Raw genomic sequence first — 25,400 nt, forward strand, 5'->3', positions numbered from 1 at the left:
GCTTCCCATTTTGCAACCCCAAAAAAATACCAATCTTCAAAAGTCCCGTGGTCGGAAGTGAAACACAATGGATTAAGTAAAACAGAAAAAAAAACACATATAACCAACCAAACTATCTACCCCGTTGACTACTGTGAACCAGCTGGTAGGGGGGTAAATTCAAGCGAAAGCAAACCACGCCTCACTCCACATCCGATCGGACCAACGTGAGACAATTCTGTTTTTCGATGAGGTCCACCTTTTTTCCACTTTTGCATAACAACACCCTCGTTCACCGCGGACCAAACCATTCATGGATAATTTATTCCTGCTGCATACAAGCAATAAATATATTTTATTTTATTTATTTTTCCCACCGCCCTGACACGCCGCCGGGATACTGGGCTGGTAAAGAAATGGGAGCTTTTTGTTTGTTTTGTATGCTCACTTTTGCTTTAAAAAAAAAGACAAGCTTTTGTTCGTGCTGGTGCTGTTTGCCGTACAGTGCTTCCTCGTTCATGCATGTCCATTTCACCCGGAAAATCGCTACATCGTGCTGCGCCGCATAACCATTTTCACGGTACAAGGACATTGCTAGATTGTCTCGTCGCAAATTGGTTCAGTTACGTCAAGCATTTGCACGGCCGCATACACACCAAAATGTTGGCGCAGCGCGTGTGACGACCGTTGCGAGCGACCGGAAATGAAAGCCTCATCCGTTGGTTGTGGGATGGGTCCTATGCTTTGGGTTGGGGAATTTTACGACCACTTGAATTCACACGCATTGCTATAGAGGAGGCTGTGGCTGAGCCACTATAACAACGTTGATAGTATGCAATATCGAAGAACCTACAGCAACAAAGATCGATATCAATAAGAAGAAAAGAAAAAATAATTCTGAACCCATGTCGGCTTCAGTCCCTTACCTTTTGCCTTCCTTTTCCTTTTTATTCTGATGGATCAAATTGTTAAGAGAATGAGTTGAAGATGTCGATTTCAATTGTAGATCCATTACCCAACAACAGCTCTGCACCGGAAACATTTTGGACACCAAAACTAGGTCAAATTCATTAATGCATGAAATAATTAAAATACTTCAAAGATTGCGTGACATAGTTGAACTGTTTTTTTTTTTCGTAAAGGTTCATTTTTTGTTTGGTTTCTCTCATGTTTTAACTCTCATTTGTTTGTAATTTGGTCTGTCGTACGCATATCCATGCGAAAGGATATTCCCCACACTGAAAGGAACAACATCAATGGGTGCGTGCTTATACTGTGTAACACTTCAATCTTTTGCTTAAGTGCTGAAGGGTGTTTGGTCGCTTTGGCCTGGAGCGCAACGAGATAGCGTGCTGGACACGATACGCCCAAATAATACCATAATTTCTGGTTCGTATAGAGAGCTAATAAATTTTCACACTCGACCTGCCACGTAAAATTGGTTCGTTCAAATGGTGGGAAAAGATAAATTGATTGTTTAACCAACGGGAAGCTTTTACTACCATGCGCCTCCATCACATGACCTTCGGGCTACCATGCGCCTCCATCGAATAAATGTTGGTCCACCATGCGCCTCCATTCGTGCGACGAATGTTTGTGTACACAAAACATCTAGTACAGATGCTTCACATGTTGGTTTGTTTTATTCCAGATATATATAGAAGTTTGATTGTGTCATTAAGTTAAAAATAATAAAATAATCTTCAATTCCCTTAAACAGAATGATGTTTATGTATTTTAATTTAAATCAAGCATTAATTAGAAATATTTCACAATTAGTCATTTTCTACTCATATGCTGAAAAGCCACGATAATCTGCACACATAAAACACTTTTTATTAAGTGATAAAGCAACCGATTTATGTACATAAATAGCCACACAAAATTGCAATTACAAATTAAAGTATATCACAGCAAATTTTGAAAAAGTTCATTTTCATATTGAGTGCCAGTAAAGTCCAATCTAATCTTAATCCAGAAAACTCCAGCCGTACATTCAGGGTTCAAATATGCTCTCTGATTCAAGTCGTAACCCCAAGGAGCAATCGTTCTTGCAATAAATTCCGAGAACTTCCAACCGAAATGACATTCGCCAGATGCTTCGGAGCTCCGTTATGTCTCTAGCAGAGAATACAAACTAATTGATTTCATTATTCATGACATCGAACATTGTCATACTCTTCGTTGCACTTTTCTGCTTCAATTATCGCTGCGTACGGTAGCATCTGGGTATGCTCCTGTTCTTGCAGCAACATAAAAATGTCGAAGACTTTTGAAACTGGGATTGTTTCTCTTTTTTGCACCAATTATCGTAAAGAATGCAAACAGCAACGCTTCCCACTAGAGCTATACTGCAATGTCATACATTTTTATGAAAGCAAAACGTTCCCATACGTTGATTGCAAATAGCTTTCAGTTTTTCATAGCAACTAGTTAAACATTCTGGCCTGGTTTATTTGCTATAATCAATGGCATTCCTATCCGAGTTTGTTATTGGATATCGTTGTAGTGTTTTGTAAATGAAAACGTTCTGCGGCTCAGAAATATCATGTACTGTGCCGAGCTTTTCATTTTGCAACGGAGATTTGAAAAAAGGGTTTCAATTTACCATATGTCTAATGCACAGCTATTAATGCGATTTACCGGATGAAGTCAGATCCAGCTGCATTGTGCCTGACATTCCTTCCCCGGGCAGAGCAACCACAAACCACACTGACAAGCCAATCGGAAAGTGAAAAGATGGCAAGATGGTTTCAACCGTGCCAATCGGGTTAACATGCAGCAGAATGTTATACCCATCCAAATGCCCGCTCACTGACCCAGATGACTATTAACATGATAAATTTCAACAATTTTACCGCCTGTTGCTTAGTAACAACCGGACCTGTCACTGGTTTTGGTTAGCTTTATCTTCAGGCTAGAGCCTTCACATGCTGCATACAGACGAGCAGCATAACATATCTTGCCTCACAATCTTTTCGTATTGAGAAGCACATAAAGTTGCAAATATGTGTATGCAATTACTGATCTGTGTACGAAAGATACAATATTAGAGCTTTTTTGCATGTATGGGGAAACAACAACAAATTATTTATTATATAAAGTACTTATTTTGGTGACACATATGGTTTTGGTTACCATGAAATGGTTGATGGTTTTACTTAAAAGAATCTCATTCAATTCTAGTTCATGTAGTTGGAATTTTATTTAAATAACTCGTTGTCTAATATACCTTTCATTTCTAAACTAACTCCTATGATAACCATTTCCATTTACAGATGTTGCTGCAGGTGTCTTGGGTCCGTCACCGGGATATTCATCTACTGACGGTGGGCCGCTACACGTACACATCCGATCAGCGGTTCCGGGCGATACATCATCCACACACGGAAGACTGGAGCCTGCAGATCAAGTACCCGCAGCATCGCGATTCCGGCATCTATGAGTGTCAGATTTCGACGACACCCCACATGAGCCACTTCGTGCATCTGAATGTAATAGGTAGGTATCTTCCACCACCTTTACCAGAAGGTGTTTGAAAACTTTCCCTCCCAACATCGCTCACGTTCGACCAGTACGTGCGCAAATGCGGTAGCATGCCAGAACTCCAACCTAAATTCCACTCAAATCGTGACGTCCATCGTCCATGGTGATGTGCACTGGCCCGTTCCACTGGTGGCACGCTAGAGATGCAGGTGCATCCTTCCATTGCTCAACTCATCCTTGGACGAACGTTAGATCCGGACGACCGAGCACGGTGGTTTGCAGTGCAATTTCTAAATTAATTTTAATTCCCAAACGCTTTAACCGCATCGTAAAGTCATACCGACGACCCCGCTGGATGGCTCCAGCTTGCGAACCACATTTACTACCAACACGTCGCTGTAAGATGTAAAACAGGATGGCTGCCGTTTCAAAATTGTAGCACCACATGGCACTCGGGGAATTCAATCGGACAGCTTGCTGCGGAGGTTTCATTGTATGAAGTGAAGCTGGTAGCAACGGAAGGCTATGGATATAACGTTTGCAACGGTGAAGGATGAACTGAAACAATGCTCAACTATTGCCTAGCAACATTCATACAGCCTATGAGCTAGAGTCTAATGAACATTTTTAATTTCTAATCAGATCGTAATAATAAGGCAAACAAATCAGATGAGCAAGATATAAAATGTTCTACAACAAGCCATCTAAGAAGAGCTCTATCCTCAAACTATTCTTGAAATTATTTTACACAAAAATAACTCGGTCCGTAAACACTCATTGCATGTAGAACTGTCATTAGTTTAACGATGTTTTAGTCAATCTTTAATTGATACGCTGTTTGTGCCATTCAATGCTTAATTGACATTATTTTCCAATGACACCAGTCACAAACATATCTGAATTGAAACGTAAATAAGAACAAATGTTGACACTTTCTTTAGAGAAGGCACACGTTTGGAACTGCAGAACGTGTTAAAAAAACCATTCCGATATCGAAACAAGAGCATCAGATCACAAATATTCTATGCCTCTATCCCACGGATAACCTTATACCGTTACCTGTGTACAATTATTCAGCATTCACTGTCGATGTACTAAACCAACATGAAGATGCCCTTCGATGCTACAGCATCCGAGTCCTTTCCAGTGCAAGATACTAACTAAAGGACACCGAGCAAATCGAGCTTCGATTGAGCAAATGTGTTGACTTTTCTAAATGCAACGCAGGAACACGGATTAGACGAACGAAAAACGATGCAATAATTAAACGGTCTTTCCGACAATGGCGTTACAGAAGTAATGGTGCATTGCTACATCCCTAGCTGGATGCAGCACGGAATTCTTCCACTGATTCCTACGAAACAGCGCATCGTACCCGTTTTCAAGCTTCGCAAAATCTATCTTTACCGACTGTAAACAGTGCCATTAAATAATCATTGCGTTTGGTTCGAAGGAGCGATTTTGGAAGATCACTACCACCTGCTAGGAACGCTTTGGCCCGATGGTTGGAAACGAATCGAATGGTCGCTGGAAAACAGTTCGAATGCAGAACTCACATCTCGACACTCTAGCGCAATGCAGTACGGTTTCAAAAACATTACCCGCCGAAACGAGTTCAATTCAGTACCATGTCGAACGATCATTTATCGCCACTACGGACGTTAGAGGCGAGCGCAAAAGCTTTTTGGGGCGCGATTGCGCTGGACGATTGCACACAAGTAAACATTTTCAACCTTTTTGCTATCGTTTACAGTCGACGCAAACGGCTTCGGGCGCTGCAAATGAAACTGTTTGGCAAACAATCAAATAGAGAAAGAAAATTAGAAACGATTGCATTTGCGTTGCATTTTACGCAACTTCCCACCACTGCTGCATCATGTTGCGACACTGCAGCAGAGATGTGGCGTGAAAAAATATGTATTTCAATACAAATTTGAAAAACCCTTTCTCCTGCGCGTAGAACACTATTGGAACACGCATAGACACGTTACTAAACCGTTAAGTTTGTGCACTTCATCTGTCATAGCTTTTTTTTTTATAATCCGCTTTGTTGCGTTTGCCATCACAAATCAACGGCTTTGCCACGCTTCAGTGTGGCATATGTATTTGCGCTGGCCACCGCTTAAGGGATTATCTCGGTCTAACTTACGGGAAGTGGAAACGCGATGGCGCTCATGTAATGCGATTGGATTGAGTCGATTGGCTTGCAGTTGAGAGTATGTGCATTCCAGAGGGTGCAATTGTCGTCGGCCGTAGATTTGCACGACTCAAATAACAGGAAGCCAACAAAGTGGAGACAGTAATCAACAAATAAAACCTACGCGTATTCCTTCATTGTTTGTCCAATTATTGAAAAGGTTGGGCGTTCGTTGAGACAGTTTGGTGGTGTATTTGATAGCTCCGCTGGTTCCACGCGGCACTACACATGGCACTGATCTCCACTTGAACATCAAAACCATTTTGAGACTGAATCCCTCAACTTTCATCTGAAGATAATCTATCACAAGCATTAAACGATGAACATCTCCGAGCATAAAATATTTAAGCATATAATGTGTGTCATATAAAAGAAACGAAGCTTACTCACCATGCTAAAATAGTTTTAAAAGCTATAACAAAAACCGTACTTGTGTTACACACTATTAACGGTCACCAGTTGCGCACAGACTGTGCACATTAAATGGAGCTAATTACACTACCAAACCACAAAGTTAATACAGATGCTTTATCCTGGTGCTCTTTCCGAGCACTGTCCCATTTAGTGACTGTTCTGAGCGTGTTCTGAGGTGTTGGACACACTAAATCTTCCTCGATAGACTGAAACTCCGTAGACGAGACAGCGTATAAAACAGACGTGCAGCAAATTTGCTCATTCCAAACAGCGTCGTTGATGACGCCAGCTTGGTCACAATAAATCACTGCAAAACCTCGAATGCAATTTTCCGTATCACATCCCTTGCTAGCCGTACGGTACTCATTGCCAAGCGCTTGCATGATGAAACCCTCTCCCGTTCTCAAGGTGGTGTTGTGACACGCTGCACTCTGCTGCTGGTGGTAGTTTTTCTTCTACTTTCCCCTCCTGGCACATCCTTTCACTAGCCACCCTTCGTCACGCCTTCGATAAATCCTCTATCTCATTTGCATTCGAATGGAATAAACCAAAGCCACGACTTAATCGACAAACTCATAAAACTCAGTGTGGAGCAATTAAAACCATCGATAAATATTAGAACGCGTACAGTTAGTTTACAGCAGCCTCGAATAGTTTCCAGCCGGAACCAGCACCTTATCCAGCCACCAAAGAGCAAAAGCGGGGCGGTTTCCTGTTGAGAAAAGGTCGAAAGTTTCAGTCGGCCGGAAGTTACATTGCGAGTGTAAATCGCTTTTTGTCCGGCTCGGTTCTAGTGCGCTGCAAACCGCTGTACACCGTCCGAAAATAGCACACATTGCTGTTGCTGTTTCTGATAAACGAAAAGTCGATCCTTACCGGGAAAGTTCCAAGGACTTCCGCACCGCCAGTAACAAAACGGTTCTTGCGCAAAACGGGGAAACTTCCGCCAGGGGCCTGAAATAAACTTCATTGCAACATTGGCAAGTGTTTGTGGAAAAATGTGTTGGCTTATCTTCAAACGTTGGTTTGAAGCGGCAGGCAATTGGGTTTTCAGAGGCCTTCCTAGCTGATGGGGAACCGTACATCCGTTCTGTGAACGACACGGACATTGTATGCCTTGGCAAGGGATAAAACGTTTACATTAGATTACATTCTTATGAAAACCCATATCAATTATTAATTGTATGTTAAATATTGCTTACTGAATCCTTAAGACTTAAATGCAATCAGCACATAAAAATTGAGAAGTTTTATACAACAAGGGATAGGTTTATTGTTAAAAAAGCTAATATTAAAGCTAGACCCTTCTTTAACACGATAGGATTCGGCCCGTCTTAATAAAGCATAGGATTTATTACGGCAAGTTCCAATGAACACCATCACATTATGCACGCAATAAAGAATTTTTCACATGATCATTATTCAGCAACACAATTCTACTGTCTACTCTCCACCGTCAGACACATCTTCGCTTCGTAGCACGTTATCCTCTGATGGGAAGGAAAGGGCGAACAAAAAACTAATTGATGAATTATCATAAATTCCGTTAATGGCCAAATTCCACCCACACACATATCAATTCCGATCGCATGGCGTAACATCTGGCTTAATATACGCGGGATTAAAATGACATCCATTTTCTCCTTCTGACAGGATGATTCCACTTTGAGCTATTTTCTCCACGTACCCGTTGCTCCCGGCTCCGATAAGATCCGCATACGAACGAACATCCAGTGGCCATGCACATGGAATTAACGCCAAATATCTTTGCCAGCTTCTTATCGATCGATCGAAACAAGGACATTCTTCGGTAGCTTGACAAAAAAAGGACTACCTACCTGTGGCGGTTTCTTCCCTCTTGGGTAAGGCGCCCACCCTAATCAAACCCGTCCCGTTTTCAATCATTTGCGTCACCGAAGATTTAAAAGCGGATTGATGGATGAACGGGACGCCGTGCGGGAGCCAGTGATGCCCGGGAGGAAATAAAATCAAGTGAAAATATTTGATTTATTACGCTCGGTGTTAGTAATAACCCAGCACAGCCATAAGCACGACGGGTTAGCTGCCGAATGGACCGTCAAAGCGAACGCAAATAAATGCCGATCGGGTTTTACAAACAAAAGGACCAAAGATAGCTGTCGGTCGGTGCAAAAGCGTCCGATGATTGTGCTCAGCTAAGCCGTTTGTAGAAATTCTCATTTCTGTCCCCACCCAATGCTCCAACGAATTCTTTTGCAACCATCCGTCTTAAAGGGTCACGTAGGTGTGTTTTTGTTTTCTTAAAAAAACGTTCCAGCAAAGGTTTACCAGCACAAGTCCAGGGGAAGAAACTCGATACTGTCCACCTAACCGTGGGTAATTTTTTCAAACATAACAAAACAAACGCGCACACACACAACCACCCATCAACAGAAAAAAACGAGGCCATCCTTTATGTTTTCATCTTTGTATTTCTGTCAGTTTAACGTTTTCTAGGTTCTTGCCACATAAAGGTATCGTCTTGGATATTATTTTCAGTACGGCAGTTGTTTTTTTCCTCCCAACTAGTCGAAAGTTGACACCAAAAACGAAGGAAAATAACCTTTTTTTGCTTTCTCTTTTTTTTTGTTTGTTTGTTTCTTCATTCGCTATCAACTCCACCGCCCCTTTGGGGTGGAGGGTTGGTGGGTGCAGGGCATAAATCTTTTCGAAATGATATAGCACAAAATAATACATCGTAAAGAAAAAGAAGATCCATTCACCTACGGTAGCCAACCTTCAGAATCATTCCGTTTTTGGCCCAATTTTACGGTAGGCAGCTGTACAGCGGCTACCAAGAATCGATTTGGAATGGACCAAATTACGGCCAAAGGGTTACGAAAAACACCGAGAATACTATCAAATGATTTTTTTTCTAACTGTAATACTTTGATATCCGCGATATATTTCTTTTGTTAAAATCCTATGATATTTGACATGCCCTTGGCAGGTGACATGTTCTATTTATTTTCCATTTTGTAAAATGTTTCATACTGTCGAATGGAATATGAAGAACATGAAGAAAAATGCTTAACTGTCGTAAAAAAATACTCTATTAGGCATTAGCAAGTTGGTTCTATAAATATGTAACACCTAAATATATACACAATCCAGTCTTTTTTTTGTACCTTCATTGCAACGAACTAACCAATAATAAATGTCAGACGGAAAAAGGCTTAATTCCTCGAATAGAGTAATTCCACCTTATTTTTAACGCTATCCCACCACCAGTGTGTACCTTCCATGAAAATGTGGTATTAGCAACAAATGTTCATCCTGCGTGTTTGCATATCTTTCGCAGAACCGTCGACGGAAATAATAGGCGCCCCGGATCTGTACATTGAGAGTGGATCGACGATAAATTTAACCTGTGTCGTCAAGGATTCTCCCGAGCCGCCAGCTTACATCTTCTGGAACCATAACGATGCGGTAAGTACACAGAAACAGGCGACAGAAACTTAGCCGGTACGGCAATGTGTCTCTAGTATTGACTCAGTTTGCAACAGTTTCAACATTTTGCGGTCAAAACGATGCCAAGGTGTCGAAGTACCATGAGATTTAGCTCTATCAATAGCCTTGCATTTGACGTCCTTTGGGCAATCTCGTTTAATACACTGCGGCAATCTGTATGTATTATTTTTAAAGTACTCAAATTACAGACTACGAAGACTACGTAATTATAAACATCACATTGTAGAAGAGAATACAACTTTCTTTCTGAACATTTTTATTCAACTATGCCTTCGTAATTGTTTAAGTCATTCAATTGCTCGATAAACCCATTTGAAAACACTTCGAATGGATTTGTAGGTCGTTAGACTGTGTAGGAGCGTCAATTGATTTTTCCTGTCGCACATAATGGAGTAATTGAATGCTCTCGTACTAACTGCTGCCACCATCGACCCATTTGCTCCACCCTTGGTCCGTTATCCATGTTGGCACAGGGAGTGATTTTACATTCCGGCTTTTTGCATGCTTTTTTTCCCTCTAACCACTTAAATCTTGGTATCCTTGAGGGCTCATGGGCTGGATAAAATCCTCACCATTTCCGTAATAAGCATTATGGAATTACCTTGAGCGGTGTAAGGCATACAAAATTTCCATTTTTCGCTTCGTTTTAATGCTCCCGTTGCTTCATTCTCCCGCTCTCTGACACCCTATCTTCCTCAATGTCCTCCAAAGGGGGCATAATCTTACCCCAAGCATCAGCCCTCGGATGAACTGTTTTAGCAGCATCACGTCCGCGGACGATGAGTAACCAAAACCAAAAAACAAAAAAACAAACAACTACAGCTAGTCGTGGGTTTGCACTTTCGCTAGTAAAACTGTGCGACGAACCGGGCGGATCTGGTTTCACCTTGGTTTGCTAATTTATATTCCACCCGGGAACTTCAGTCTCCCGTAAAATCCATTACCATATTCATGGATGCAGCGGTGCGCTAAGCTGCAGTGCGCACGGTCACGAATGCATCTACGATGTTTTCCCGGCTCGCCAGTTTCGGCCATGGGTGGCACTACTGGCTTCGATGCACCGAAAGCCGACAAGCGGCCGACAAAGGTAGGAGTCGTCCGGCAAGCGCTCCATACCCCGGGCCGGAACGGAGCCATAACTGCCACACCAAATGACAGTGCAAATGGGTTCTACGGGTACCATTTACCGAACGAAAGCATCCCCAAAGTTCGAAACTGCCCGTTAGCATGGACAGGTAGATTAAGCATGACATTGGCGCATCATTGCGCCTCGCTACGTTCACAAACGCCGGCAACGCCAGTTATCCTTTTCCGATTTGGTGCGCTCGCAGCTAACGGTCGCGATACCCATTCCGTATCTGCCAAATCGAACGAATTGTGTGATATGTGTATCGAACAGGGACACACGCCCACGTTCTGGCTGAGCGCGTTTCTTTACCCACCATTCGGAAAGATGAGCTAAAACTAAATGAATTAATAGGATAGTGAACATTGGAGAGTATCTGGGAAACCGGTCTGCCGTCTGCCGTCTGGTACGTCAGGTGGAAAATTGAAATGAACGCTTTTCAGTCGACTCGTTGACAGGATTTTGGCACCGGAAATGCAACTGACAACTTCACTCACGTCGGGAAAGGGTGGTAATCTCTCTCTCTTTCTTTCTGTCATACTCACTCACACATATATATAACCACAACTGCATGCAAACGTGGTACAAACTACAATTCAGTAGTACAATTCAGTAGTAGTTTTATTTCCCATTAGTATCCACTCCATTCTCGCTATTTACTTCCACTAATCAATTTCACATTTTTACAAAAAAAAACCCTTGACAAGAGTAATAAAAACAAACATTATAAAAGCTTTATAATTTATGAAAAACTTTGACAAAAAACCTTTCCTTCATCAAATAAATTCCTTTTTTTTTAAACTTTGTTGACTATGTGTGCTTATTTGCAACCAAATTGCACTTTATCCTTTTCAATCATCAAGCAGGTTGGCTGAGTAACCTCCAAACTAACTTCCATTAATCCAATAAAAAATTGAAGTACAATTTATTTTTTGTGGTGGTACTAAAGCGTAATAAAAATTTGATTATATGTTCAAAAGATTAATCACTTACCTGTTCCGATTTTGAAACCAGTTTCATTCTTTCTTCAACTCGCAACCATTTTGCTGCTATTCGATTCCAAAATCCGCTGAATGTTTTTAACTCATGTCAGCAATGTGTTATTTTTATTCGGCATTTTACTGATTTTCTATCAAAAAAGGTATCAACTGTTGCAAAAATACATAATTTTAAATTTTCATTATCCTTTAATGTATTTTGCATCTATAATATAATGGCACTAAAGGGATATTTTTTGAAAAAGAAAAGGATTATCTTGGTTTTCTGTGAGCAATAATTTGATTTCCTTACAATTAGACCATGAACGTTATGAACGAACATTATAATTTGAATAGCTGCGAATCGTAAAAATAAAGTCATCAGCAATCAACCATTGTTGGGGCACTCGAGTAACCGGTTTCCTGGTATCGAGCTGAAAGAAGTTTCAATGCATTAGCAATGAACGAATTACATCCAACGTTAATGTTAGATCTTTGCACAATTATTGCTCTTCTCTGCAAGTGCTATTTTAGAAAGCGATAAAATGTTTAATCAGTAACTGTTGAAAACAATTTGTAACAAATACTCAATGTAGTACTTTTGTCATTTGCGAACTACCCTGATCCAAACAATCGTTCTTACTCTGATGAAACCAGCACTTTATCAATCTGTTTCTTAAATTCCAACGCAAGCGGCAATGGATACATTTTCCACTGCTCACTTCGTTACGTAAACTCGTTTTAGCACTCATACATGCTACAACGGGTACGTGCGTAAAAGTGAATGCTTTTTTTTTGCTGAAGCTATTATTATTAAATCTGATATTGATGTTGCTGATAAACACCGGAAACCGGAAGCCGGATGCCGGATGCTAGCCTTTCCGTCGATTTCCACGGCACCATTTGCGAACCTGTTGAAGAGTCTGCGGAGTGCGTTGCTGTGTGGAATGGATGAGAAAAAAGAAAACAAACCCGGTACGTACCGATGCTCACATGCGAGAAAAATACAGTAAAACAAATAACTCTCCCACCGGGAATGGGATCCACCGTTACCGGGAACCATGCAGGAAAACCCATCACCAGTGACTGCGAGCTGGGGGAAAACTTCCTGGGCCAAGGTAAAACAAGAAACGCACCACTGTACTGCAAAGGGATAAATGGATTGGCGAGTATGTGTGTATGTGGTATCAACAGGAAGGACCTCCGAACATCAGGATCTGGAAAAGAGCATATGAAAAAAAGAAAAAGTTTTTCTCGGTGAATTTGACTGGTTTCATCTCTTTCTCTTTCTCCGTTCACTTGATGTGAAATTCACACAGTCATGGTTACGACTGGGATGGTTTGGCTCTGATAAAGTATAAACAGCTGCGCAACTCGCAAATATTTACTCATCAATAATTCATGAAACAAAATTACGTCGTCGATCGTTGACCAGCGGGAATGCTCAACGTTGCCGGCGCTATTTATTTGCTGGTATGCTGGTTTACGCTTTGCCGCTTACCAAACACCTTTCTTCACGAGGAGTTCGCCATGGAACGATTTTCTGTACCAGTTAGAAAAAATAATAAAGGGAAAACAGACAAATTTAACGATAAACATCTCTGTACATGATAACAGGCAAACACATTGGTACACCCAGCGTTATATGAAACAATTTGAAACAATCCATTTGTTCGTTCCGAGTCTGAGATGAATGACTCCTGACGAACTAGCTCACTGATAGCACACTCACTGGTAATGATGATTATGATAACCACTAGCCGGGTATTGCTTGAAACGAATGTGTACCGTAGGCACTTGGAACCAGCAAAGACAAACCGTATTTTGTTGACCTACCGGTAGCAAATAACTGCACGTTCGTCACACCCAACGAGCCACACATACACACACGTCACAAAGAAATTGTTGCCAGGGTCAACAGCCCGTCGGTTGCCACCGTCATCATTAGCGGTTGGAGTTTCTCACTGTGCATGACAGCCCAATCAACAAGTTGCCCTAAACCTACGACCACACATTTCGGATTCGGTCGACCTCGATGCCATTTTGTTGACACTCCTGCTGTTTGCTGACTAACTTTGGCGAAAAGAAACAAAAACTCAATTACATCCGTTACCCGGTGAAACTCTTTGTTATGAAACCAGTAATAACAACGATTTTGTTGTAGATAACAGAAGAAATTGATTAGATCGTACGTATAAGAATTAATATTAATTTACGCATAGTTTGCCAACTTTTGATTTTCGAATAGTAGATTTCGATTAAGAGCATTCATTATTCTCCGTTAAATTAACTTTCAAAGAGATAGTGATAGTGTCACGACATAGTAAAAAGCTGAATTCAATACCGATGTAAATATTATAAGGCTAATGATAGTATTTATACATCAAAATATCATCAAAAAGGGTCTCCATTCTGAAGAATGTCGGCCATGTTTACCACATTTGTAATAATGGTAATTATCTACGTCGTATGCAATATGATGGCATGTGGAAAGTTGTCTGGGTCCGTTACTACCACCAAGCGTCTGCTCCATGGTTCTAGTTTGGATTTGGGCCAGGGGTAGTAATGTTTCAGTGTGGTTTTACTCGGCATCCTCAAGAAATCCTGTACTACAATACCTACTCAGTACAGCTTCGGTGAGTTCGGCCCGGATGAGATTTAGTACCGGTACTACCGTATTCAGATAGCCCCTATAGTTTCTTGCTCTACAATGTGATGTACTTTTTTAAATTCCAAAGCCCTCACGAATATATCCGGAGCAAAACTTAATTAACTTCTCCCGGAAATATGGGGGCAAAGATTGATTGCATTAGCATAAACTCCAAGCGAAAAACATTTAATTATACAATTCGTGGATTGTTTTTGTCATTTCTTTTGCAGATTATTAGCTACGATTCACCGCGCGGTGGCGTCTCGGTCATAACCGAAAAAGGTGACACGACAACCTCGTTCCTGCTCATCCAGAACGCTCGGCCATCGGATTCCGGACAGTACACGTGCAATCCGTCCAACGCCAAAAGCAAAAGTGTCACCGTGCACGTCCTAAACGGTAGGTCTGCCAATTTATGCCCCGACCATAAATCCCCGTACGAACCACGCAGCGAGACAAGAAACAGGGCCCATGCCCATGCGGCTGAGACCCGAGGGCCGGGTCCGTCCACTGACAAGCTCATTTTATTTCATTGGTCTCTTACTCCATCCCATACCTTCGCATACCACTCCACACCGTGGCCCACCATTGCACCCCAACCTTTAGCTTCCGTTTGGCTCGTGAAATTCCAACTGTCCGTCGTGCATGAACGTCGTGTCCGCACGGTGCGCCATGGCGTCTCAAAGGTCTCGTTTATATTGCTGTATATTTTGAATCTTGATTGATCGTTCCAATAATGGACTTTTATTAGATTGCGAATTGCGAGCAGGCTAACTGGCGAGCAGGGAGTACGAGCGACAGAGAGCGAGTGCGCTGTGTTACAATGCCGGCTGATGAATGTTTCCCCAGACGGGGAATCATAGCATCCTTTCCATTGCCGCGTTCAAGACTTCCTTATTGGGCGCCCGGTACGAGCACAGCCGAGTTGCATACAGGCTTCGAGACGTTTGTTTGGAAAACTCTTCACTGTCGATCGGTTTTCTCGCCGAAGTTTCAATGCGATATTTCATTCCGCTGCAAGACAACTCGAAGAAGGCAACCGGAGCCTTACTGAAAAGGATTGCTATCGACCCATTGTGCCTTCCTTTGCTGGAGAATGTCAATAAATCTCTATCCTTTCCAGCCCACCCACCGGTACTGGACCTTTGCGGGCTGAAAAGCTGGAGAACGACACACAATATGTGCCAGTGTTTCAACGCTACTATCAATCCCTTTTGTTCCTTTTCCTATTCCCAACGGGTAGAGCCCGTAGCTGTGGAACAGGTCGTAAGCTGTTAAATCGACTAAAATGTTTCCACTCAGACCCACGCGGAGTGGAGTGGAAGATGAATTTAACAACGTTTTCATTGGTGCTAAGACGAAATGAAAAACTTGCTACAATAATATCAATGTCAATCTCAGCACGATCTTCGCCCAGCAAGAATGCCGTACGACACGCTTATCGTACCGTACGGTTGTCTAGCCTTTCATTTGAATGTGCTAAACCGTGGGCTACACCGCACTAACCTAAGGTCAATATTAAATTTGTTAATATCTTATTTCATCTCGTTCCCGCACAACACACACACACTAGCCGGAAACTTTCTCATGCAACAGACAGTTGGTTGATTTATGCTAACCGGTCGGTTTTGCATCGACCTCCCGAAGCAACCACACCGTCGCTACCCATCGGTGCGCCATTGGGAATGATTTGCAAAAAGTTTACCGATCAAATGAACCAGCCCGTGGTAAGGGAAACGATTATGGAAAGTTAATTTCTGATTCGTTCCAACTTTGCCAATAATCTGCTTTGTTTAACGATGGGATGGAATATTGGAATACAGGCCGGCGCTACAGCAGCACGGGCACACGGGAAGTCCGGTGAAGTTGCTAAGCATCTTTACGGTATTACATTTTGAGACACTTTTTCGAAATTAGTTTTGGTTCCATTTGATGGCGTGCCAGCGATTATGCCGTTCGGTAGAGGGAGTGCATTGAAGAAACAAAAATCACCCCAATCGCGAAACAAATTGAATTGCAAAACATCCTAAGTACATATCTAATAGTTTCTTAATTGCCTTGCCAGTCTCGTTTTTCCTTATTGTTTTTCTCGTAATTGAATCACTCATTTACATTTCATTCCTATCATTGAGTGCCTTATACGATTGGACCTTTTGCTTTAATTTTTTTTATCTTTATTTTTGCAATGTGATAGAGCGATATTGATTTTCATATTTATTCACAAGAAATTACATTTAATTGTCACTACCAAGAAGTGAGGTGTCAAATTCCTTAATGATTCAAGCCTCATATTTTAAGAAACCCAAGCAAAGCGGTGAATTCATTTCGTTACTTGACGGTGTTTTAATTTTTAAACTTATACCAGAATTTCCTGTGAAGCTGTTGACGCTTTTATAAAAATGATGTATTTATTTCTTTAAATAAGTTGACTGTATCTCTCCACTTAATCACCAAAATATGATCGTTATATTATTACTTTTCATTTAAACCGCAATACTTCACGCCTTGTGTTATTCCAATTTTCTGTTCGCTATTTTGTCACATTCGTTTATTTTTTTTGACTCAAACTAATCCTCCTTAAACGACCATTTCGATGGAAGATCACGTACAAAACGACGGACACAGATCTTATTTAATTTCTTCATTTACATGCTCACGTGCACCTGCACCGTATCGTACGATAAACATGTTAAACTATATTCTGTCCAACTGGTTAAGAACAGTTTGAGGGAAAAATTTGACAGGTGTTTCCCATTCCGTTTCCAGGGGAGTACCCAGCAGCAATGCAGCGCGCGGGACAACCGCATCATCGCACGCCACTCAACCATCCGCTTTTGGTGCTGGCATCGGCGCTTGTCTCGTACTTGCTCTGCTCCATCGGTATGCTGCGGCTTCCGAGCCCATCCGGTGGGCGCGCTGGTCCGAACACCGTCTACTCGCAGCGGCAGCAGCAGCATCAGCCAAGAATGTCTTTCGTTTCGTCGTAGTCTGCTTGCACCGTAGCGTACTAATATGCGTCGCCAGTATCGCACGCACCCGTCTGTGCTGCGGGACGCGGTCCACCTTAATGGCGCGCCTGAGGCTTCCCGCGCATATGCGACACCCACTTCGCATCGCTCCGCACCGAACGTGCCCTCCCACACCGTTGGTGTCGTGGTCGCTCGACGACGACGGCTTTTCCGCTTCATCTCACAGTCATGACCGGCAGGGAATGGCGACCGCACATTCACTGCACTGGCATCATCACAATCACCGATGGCGGACCGATCCTGCGGCACCCGTACTAGACTACCGAGCGTGTGCGAGCTTCAGTCAAAACTCATCCTCGTTGTCCCAACGGCGATTAAGGCTGACGGAAGGACAACTCTGTACCGTTCGATGAGGGCGGTTTTCTTTTCTGTACACTTAAAAAAACACACACACACACAATCACAACCACTGACAGCACTCTTTGTTATCTTTCCTTAAAGGCTCATATGTCCTTCCAGCCAGCAGCCAGTCAGACCCTTTTTCTCGTGCTGACCGAAGTTGTGACGATTATTTCCTCCACGATCATGTAGATTCTAAACGGTGGCTAATGTTATAGGCACTCACACCCAACAGACAAACACACATACACACAGAAACAAACAAAAACGATCAAATGATCACTTGATGCGACTGGATAAAGCGACAGTGCATTACGAAAGCAGATGGAACATCCCCAGTACAGTGCAGTGCAACCACATCCATGTGAAAATCCCCACACATCGACATTGCAAAATCGCACCGTCTGCTGGTGTAGCTGTAAATTTACTCTAGCAAGCAAACGAGCATGAAACATGCACATTCAAACCATCTACGGTAGATACGAATGAGAATACTTCAGACCCACTTAATCATGCTCGCAAACAGTGAGGATAGACGGGTGGATAAAAACGATTTAAAAAAAACACAAAAACAGACAAACACACACACACACACACAATGCCGAAAGTAACTGCGTGACCTAATGATCGTTCGACAGTACATGCTTATGAACGTAAAGTGACCGATGGCCAGCGAAGGACAGCGGGCTGATGAAGATGAGCGATAGAAAGGAAAGATAAGGACAACACATACATTAACGTGTAAGTTAAGCAAAAGTCTGTTAAACTGATTTATCTTTAGGTATCTCTTATAATAGTATATAAAATAAGCAGAGCAAAACCATTCGCGTGACCGCGTGTTGCCGTCATTAGGATAATGAAAGCGTCACCCCATCGGCAGATACTGCGCAGATGCGGACGTTATAAGTACATTTTAAGAGCGCCATGGGCCAATGGGACATGGCACAATGGGTTGAAGCGGTGCAGCTGTCAACTGGAAAGGGATCGGCGGTATAAGGTAGCATTAAGCAGTGATCCAGTGAGACCGACTTTAGATAAAATGAAATTTAAAAAAACAAAACAAAACCAACCCGCTAGTCACATCAGCCACCAAATCCCGGAAGTAAAGCAAACTCAAAAACTGCAACAACCAAGTCCTCCAATACGAAATGCTAAACTATTATCGCACGTAACAGCGGGCGTAAATAATCCACTTTTAAGCGAGTGCATCAAGATCGACTCTAGTACGCTAGTAGCTAACACACGGTCAAACCGATTGGTTGGTATCAAAGATGCAACAGATGGTGCGACAAACGAGATCGAACAGTTAGTTCATTGCTTTTGTTAAGTGTTGAACATCGACAAGCACTCTAGACAATGTGGGAATGGGGGGGAGTAAAAACGAAGGTGAATGCAGAGCAGATTAGAAAAGTTATTAAGTTAATTTTAAACACTCGTTAAACTATGATAAAATATAAAGAAAACACAAAAAAACAACGTAAAACGCGGGAAAAACATCCGATGACATCACACGAAATATTATTGGAATAATTGAGTGATATTTTTCATATTTCGAGCTATAACACACCCTCCCACAAACATTGTAATGGCGGATGCGGAGAAGGATCGATGTGGTAACCCGTAACAATTGTGCGGGCAAATGTGGATTTAAAAAATCTCCCACAAACCCGCACCTTTCCCAAAACACGGCGCATGAACAAAGCAAACAAGAAATAAAAAAGTAAAACAAAAAAAAACATCTGAACATTCGAACAGCAACCAAAACCCATCATTAAATAACAGGAAACACTCACACACGTACACATTCACTGAACCATAACCGTATCCAGCAGAAAATAGTAAATGAAAAGATTTAAATGATATAAGTAATGGGGGGAAAAAGTCCCGTTATCCTTCACACATCTCTCCGGGTGGTGCCGTGGCACTGGTGATGACGCTTTGCATCGAACAGAACGAAAAACGAGCTCACGCGCAGTGAAACTGCCTAATGGGTACGGAAATGCCATAACCCATATAGTGGTTCAAGCACTCATTACTAGCCAACATATGAGCGTTCAAAATGGCTGGAGAGTATTACAACACACACACACATACACACCCACACAGAGAAGGAAAAACACTCCCAGGCAAACATAAAAAGGTGCATAAATGCGGAAAATCATGTTTTCATTGCTGCCAGCCTGGTCACCGATGAAATTAATCAGGCTCAACTCTGACTCTGAAGCGCAAAGCGATGAACAGATGAATATATGCACTTGTAACCGTTTCACCGAAACCGCGTGGGGGTTTAACATAGTGCAGCGTTGGTAGTGAGAGCAAAAAAGAAATAGACAGAGAAAGAAAGAGAAAGCGAGAGAGAGAGAGAGAAAAAAACAATATATGATAAATGAATGTACAAAATAATGGAAAAATATATATGAAATAAAACCTTACAAACAGTGAACGGTTGTGGTTGATTCTTGGTACTGTCCGGAAAAATACGTTCAACTGATTTCGGGAACTGAAACAGTTTCCCCACAACCATGGTAATTCAACATAAACAGGTATTTATTTAATTGCAATATTCAGATTTTTGCAATCAACAGGACTCTTTGAAGTAAAAACGTGGCACCTAGGAACAGCGCTAAAAAGTATGCAATTGGTGGTTTAATCTTTTTTATTACGATTATATTTTCTGACTATCCTGTTACGGGTTAATAAAGTCAGAGAGAGCCAGAAATGGCAGGCCTACATCTCTCGATGTTGTTGTAGTGCCGATGAAAAGAAGAAGAAACGATCACGAAGTAACTGGCTTGTTTTTGTTTTGGAAGTACTTTCCGCACCATGTAGGCAAATCACCTAATCACCTAACCTTCAAGCGAGTAATTAAATGTAAGGCTAACAGGGGAAAGACAAATCGTAAGTATTTCTTCCAGCTTTTCGTGACCATCGCATCTATCCGAACCTTTTCTGACGAAATTGGTAGAATAGTTTCTTTGTTTGAGATTAACCCAAAAAAGACCGTTTCGATGGACCATATGGGAAAGTTTTGAGGCTGGCCTTATATATAGAGCTAATTACTCTCCGCCAGCGATTTCTGGACATGAGAGTGAAGTCTAGGACGTTCCAAACGTTTACATTTTTCTTCGCGTGATACTTCTTATCAAATATCTTGCGACAATTTCTCCAGGAGAGTCCTAAAGGAAAGTACATTTTCCTTTACACCGATCATCATCCGCATTAGCACCTTTAACGAGAACAGGTTGCGGAAATCTTAGAAGATTATCTTCTCGGTGAAGGACGTAACAAACATGGAGGCAGTGGTACACAAGAAACAACGGAGCGGTCCGGTGATGCATTTGGTAGCGGTGTTAGTTTCACATTATAAAATCAGTACAAAATCCAATCCGGAACAACTTTTCATACGCAGGACTGACTATCCAGCATCCAGCAATAAAGGAAAATCAGAAATCAGAAATGGTAGGTCTAGCCCTGGTTAGATTGTAGTGCCACTAAAAAAGAAGTCCAGAGATTGAAGATATGAAATATCTTCAAAGTTGTTCCGCCTTTTAACATATACCTTACACTTAATTCCAGTTTCTACTGACGCCTTGAATATGTCCACATTATAATAATAAACTGCTCAATTGACTTAAGCTAATATCCCGATCACAATAACAGAGGAGATATGGTTGATAGCATTCATTTGATCGTTGTAAAGATCAAGATAAACGATTTTGAAGACTACGTCATCCAACCATGACTCTCCAACATTAAGTTCATCTTAAACTATCTCAATTCCAGTTCGTACATGTTTAACTATTCAAATGAAAATTATACCTCATAAGAAAAAAACATGTTGACTATTACTACTACTGACTACTATGTAACAAAGCAAATGATTTATCGAATGCTATAAGTAAAATTTATAAATAAAATCTCATCAACAATACAGACAATACACCCCTTTGAACGGTAAACAGAAACTCTGAACTATTGATTAACACCCTTTTGATTTCGTGTGTAAACACACGGTACCATTCGAACGCAACGCCTTGCACAACTAACATACACGCCAACATACGGATTTTACAAACCACCCGCGGCTTTCCAAGTAGCTGAACTGGAACACGTATTATAATTTCCTTCTAATGGGGTTGTTCTCCCCAATAGTGGTTGCGCAGCAAAACGCCCAGTACCCTCGCTAGAATTAAGGAGCGATAATATTTCCCGAAGCCACACAACCACCGACGGTCCAGATGCTTACGACCCCCGACATATTAATTTACTCCACATTTCAAACAGTTCAATAGCTGGGGCTGGGGCTCTGGACCATCTCAGTGGTGCGACGTGCGCGCGCCCAACATAAAACCACACTCGACCGACATGTGCATTCGAGCAAATGCTAACCCCAATCCACAAATACTCGTACCAACCTCACAACATATTACCACACGGTGCGGCGCACAGGGTGTCGACCCTTTGGCCCGTGTCCCGAAGGCTACGAAAACCGGGCGGGCAGAAAATCGTAATATTATCGATGTAGTTATTAGGCTGTTTCGAAGTGTTACCATCTACTTGAGTAAGCCAGCAGCTGCACCTTAGGGTCATGGTACGGATGCACGACATACAGGGACGAAAAAAGGCAACCCACGGTCATACAGCACAGTGCTTCTGTGTACAGTTGACACACAGGACACACACACTCCCCAAGCGCCACTAAACAAGTCCATAAATATCACTAATTAAAGACGAACAACGGCACAACGAAACGGAATTGCGCATAGAAAATGGATCTCCAGGAATGCCGACAAAGCAGAGGTAAAAATGAAACCTTCTCGGGGTATGACGAAACACAACTCACGCTCGAGAGTCGTTCTCGCTGTCGATCGGGTTCATGGCACGATGTATAGCTGCGTTTTTATGGCTTTTCGCCGTTTTAATTGCCCCATACACTGTCGACATTATGAATTTAATGCTTATAAATGTCGTCACGTTGTGTGTTTGTTCGTTCGTTTGCTTCTCGAGTGGCGCAGGGCAATATACACCTCGTCGTTTTTTTTTTATCATGAACGTTTTGGAATTGGAAACGGCCGGGACGAAGTAAGAGCTTATTGGCTCTTCAAACTCCAAAATATCGTCTAAAGCCTCCTCATGTCACGCACTGACACAAATTTTCAAGGGAATTTCGTCATTTAATTTTGTGTGCCCAATGTGCTGTACACTATTGTGCTTTCTGGGTGTACTTGTAGTGTGTTCAGGAAAAATGCTTCATTCCAAATTACAACACCACTTTTCATGCAAGGCAAATTTAAATGATTTTAACAATTCTTCTTTTCTTTTTTCAAACAAAACAAACACTTTTGTCCGCTCGTGGGTTATGAACCTCGCCGGGGTGTCATTTGAATGCTTTTCCTTAGGCATCGACAAGCAGCACATTAATTCGGCTGCAAGAATTCATTGCTTTTTATTCACGAAGACAACTGATCGTAACGTAACACTTCGAAATTGAGTACTATAGTTTGATAATTGCTATCAAACTAAGAACGTTAGGAAGTTAAGAAAAAGAGCACGAAAACACTCCAATAGGACGAAAATAGCAAGAGGCACTGTGTTTGGCAATGGTGAGACGATGGTTTGCAAGTGACCACCATCGTTGTCTCAATCACCACTGATTCAACGACTTTACTCTCAAGCGCCTCACTCCTATGAGACACATTACGCTAGCCAAGACCTCACCAACATGACATGTTTCATTTGCTTTACAGCGCTTGTCACAATAAATCTAATTTAATTAAATCCTTATCGCTTGCACCTTCTGGAACGATCGCACAGCCATATCGGTAGTGCAAATTATTTAATTAACCTCAATCTGCTCAAATCTAAATGAAACAGAACTCCCCGGTCGGCCAATGATTTCTGACAAAACATCTGACAGTACTGCTTCGGCTGGTTCGGTTTTCGTAGAGACGGGTTTTGCGGTAAGAGACCGTTTGCCTCCCTTCGGTTAGTTCTGGGTTAGTTTGGTCGGTGGCTCCCATTGGAGTCTGTCTCATAGAGCGTGAAAACCAAGCAACGTACCAGTCGATGCGGTTATGTCAACCTTAGTTACCTAAGCATTTCATTACAAAGCAAACATTTTCCGCTAACTGACAGGTGAGTTCAACGGTTGTGATTTCACCAGTTTTAAGTAGAAATCTGACAGATATTACTTGTGTTTTTCATATTACGTTTTACACGTTGAGCACAAATTTAGTCAACAATTAAGCGTGGAATCATCATCACCGACGAAGGTAAGGCACACCGTGCACCAACTATTGAACGGAACATTCACACAAAAGTAACCATCCTCTCTACGTAATGCACTTGAAATCTGTTTCAGATTCTTGTTTTTTTTTCTCCATTTTCTCCCGCTTCCATTGCCGCTTAACCAACGCCATGATTCATGCGATAGAAAAGTGCTCTGAAGGATGATTGAACATAGCGCTTGTAGAATACGGCGAACGGTGGCAAGAACGCTTCCGTTATTGTGCAGCACAGTTGACATGCAAATCGCTACCGATCGGTGCCGTTTCATTCATCCAACACCATCCTGCCACTGTTTAAACCTACGGCTCTCAAACCGAACCCGAGGTCGAGTTAGCAGTATTACAAGTGGTGCACACTACACTCACTGATGCTAGGACGGAACGCAAAGACAACACCGCCAGGCACACCGGTACCGAAGCGCGTTTCGATGCACTCTGGCATTTGGTTGCTGAATTGAAAAACTGCTTCTAATCGTCTCCTAACCGGACCAGATCGACTACCAACCGTACCGCCACACCGGGACCGACACATCCCGGCAGAACGTGCCAATCGGTGTGTGCGGTGTATGGCCGAACGGTGACGGATGGGCGGGCAAATAGATGAAGCAATCTGAAAAGTGATAGAGCACGTTACTCTGCTGGCCGTGGCGGTTGTAGTACCATCGTACCGAAGCAGCAACCTTGCCAGAATAAAAGCGAACCGTGCTCGTTCGCATTAGCAAAGTGACTTGTCAGAAAGCAAACTGCTGCTCCGGGAAGCCTCGGAAAAGCTGTCTACCAACCGCCAGCTGCCATCGCCCCGGAAGAGAGCGTTCGGTGTTCCAGTCCCTTGTTCGCAGCTGTCTGGGTTTGGTAACCGGGCTAAAGGGTGCAACAAAAGCAGTTCAAGCATTGAGCAGGTGTGGTACGAAAGTTTCGTAATGGATACAGCCAGTCAGCCAGTCAAGATGGAACCTCTAACTACACACACACATAGAGCAGCAGAGTGCTGGTGAAGAAATAACTTCAACTACTTCAAATGGGTTGCACACGTGGAGAGTGGCCACAAACGGCCAAGAAATATTCAACCATTAATCAATAGCAGTGGTAGCGAGTTGATGCAAACCATGTCGAAAAAGTCGGTTTCGAATTGACCCTTCTGGTCCGAACGCAATCAGGGCGAAATAAAATGACGTGTAAAAGCCGATACCGATGCCTTACGGTACGGACGGTTAAAACTACTTGAGACTGCTTGCTACCGTACAGCAAAGCGACGCTTAAAGCGACCAGGTTGGAAAAAGGCAACCCAGGAGCCAGGAGCAATTAAAAGTTTAATTTCCGCAAAATCCCTTACATCGTCAATGTCGGTTTCCGTTCCGTTGATGAAAAGGAAGTGACACCCCTCAGGACGGGCCGGATGACAAACAAGTGGGGAAGAAGATGGTTTT

General features: G+C 42.3%; 1 protein-coding gene across 1 annotated transcript in view; it reads left to right on the forward strand.

Annotated features, from left to right (window-relative positions):
• LOC128709383 (uncharacterized) overlaps positions 1 to 17,700 on the forward strand; it is a 66,562-nt gene extending 48,862 nt beyond the window's left edge. The window contains exons 3-6 of the mRNA XM_053804381.1: positions 3,258 to 3,480; positions 9,396 to 9,523; positions 14,549 to 14,717; positions 17,063 to 17,700. Of these exons, the coding sequence (XP_053660356.1) occupies positions 3,258 to 3,480; positions 9,396 to 9,523; positions 14,549 to 14,717; positions 17,063 to 17,700 (1,158 nt within the window). The remainder of the gene's footprint in view (positions 1 to 3,257; positions 3,481 to 9,395; positions 9,524 to 14,548; positions 14,718 to 17,062) is intronic.
• The last annotated feature ends 7,700 nt before the right edge of the window (positions 17,701 to 25,400 follow it).

This window comes from Anopheles marshallii, chromosome 2, assembly GCF_943734725.1.
Source record: "Anopheles marshallii chromosome 2, idAnoMarsDA_429_01, whole genome shotgun sequence".
NCBI lineage: Eukaryota > Metazoa > Arthropoda > Insecta > Diptera > Culicidae > Anopheles > Anopheles marshallii.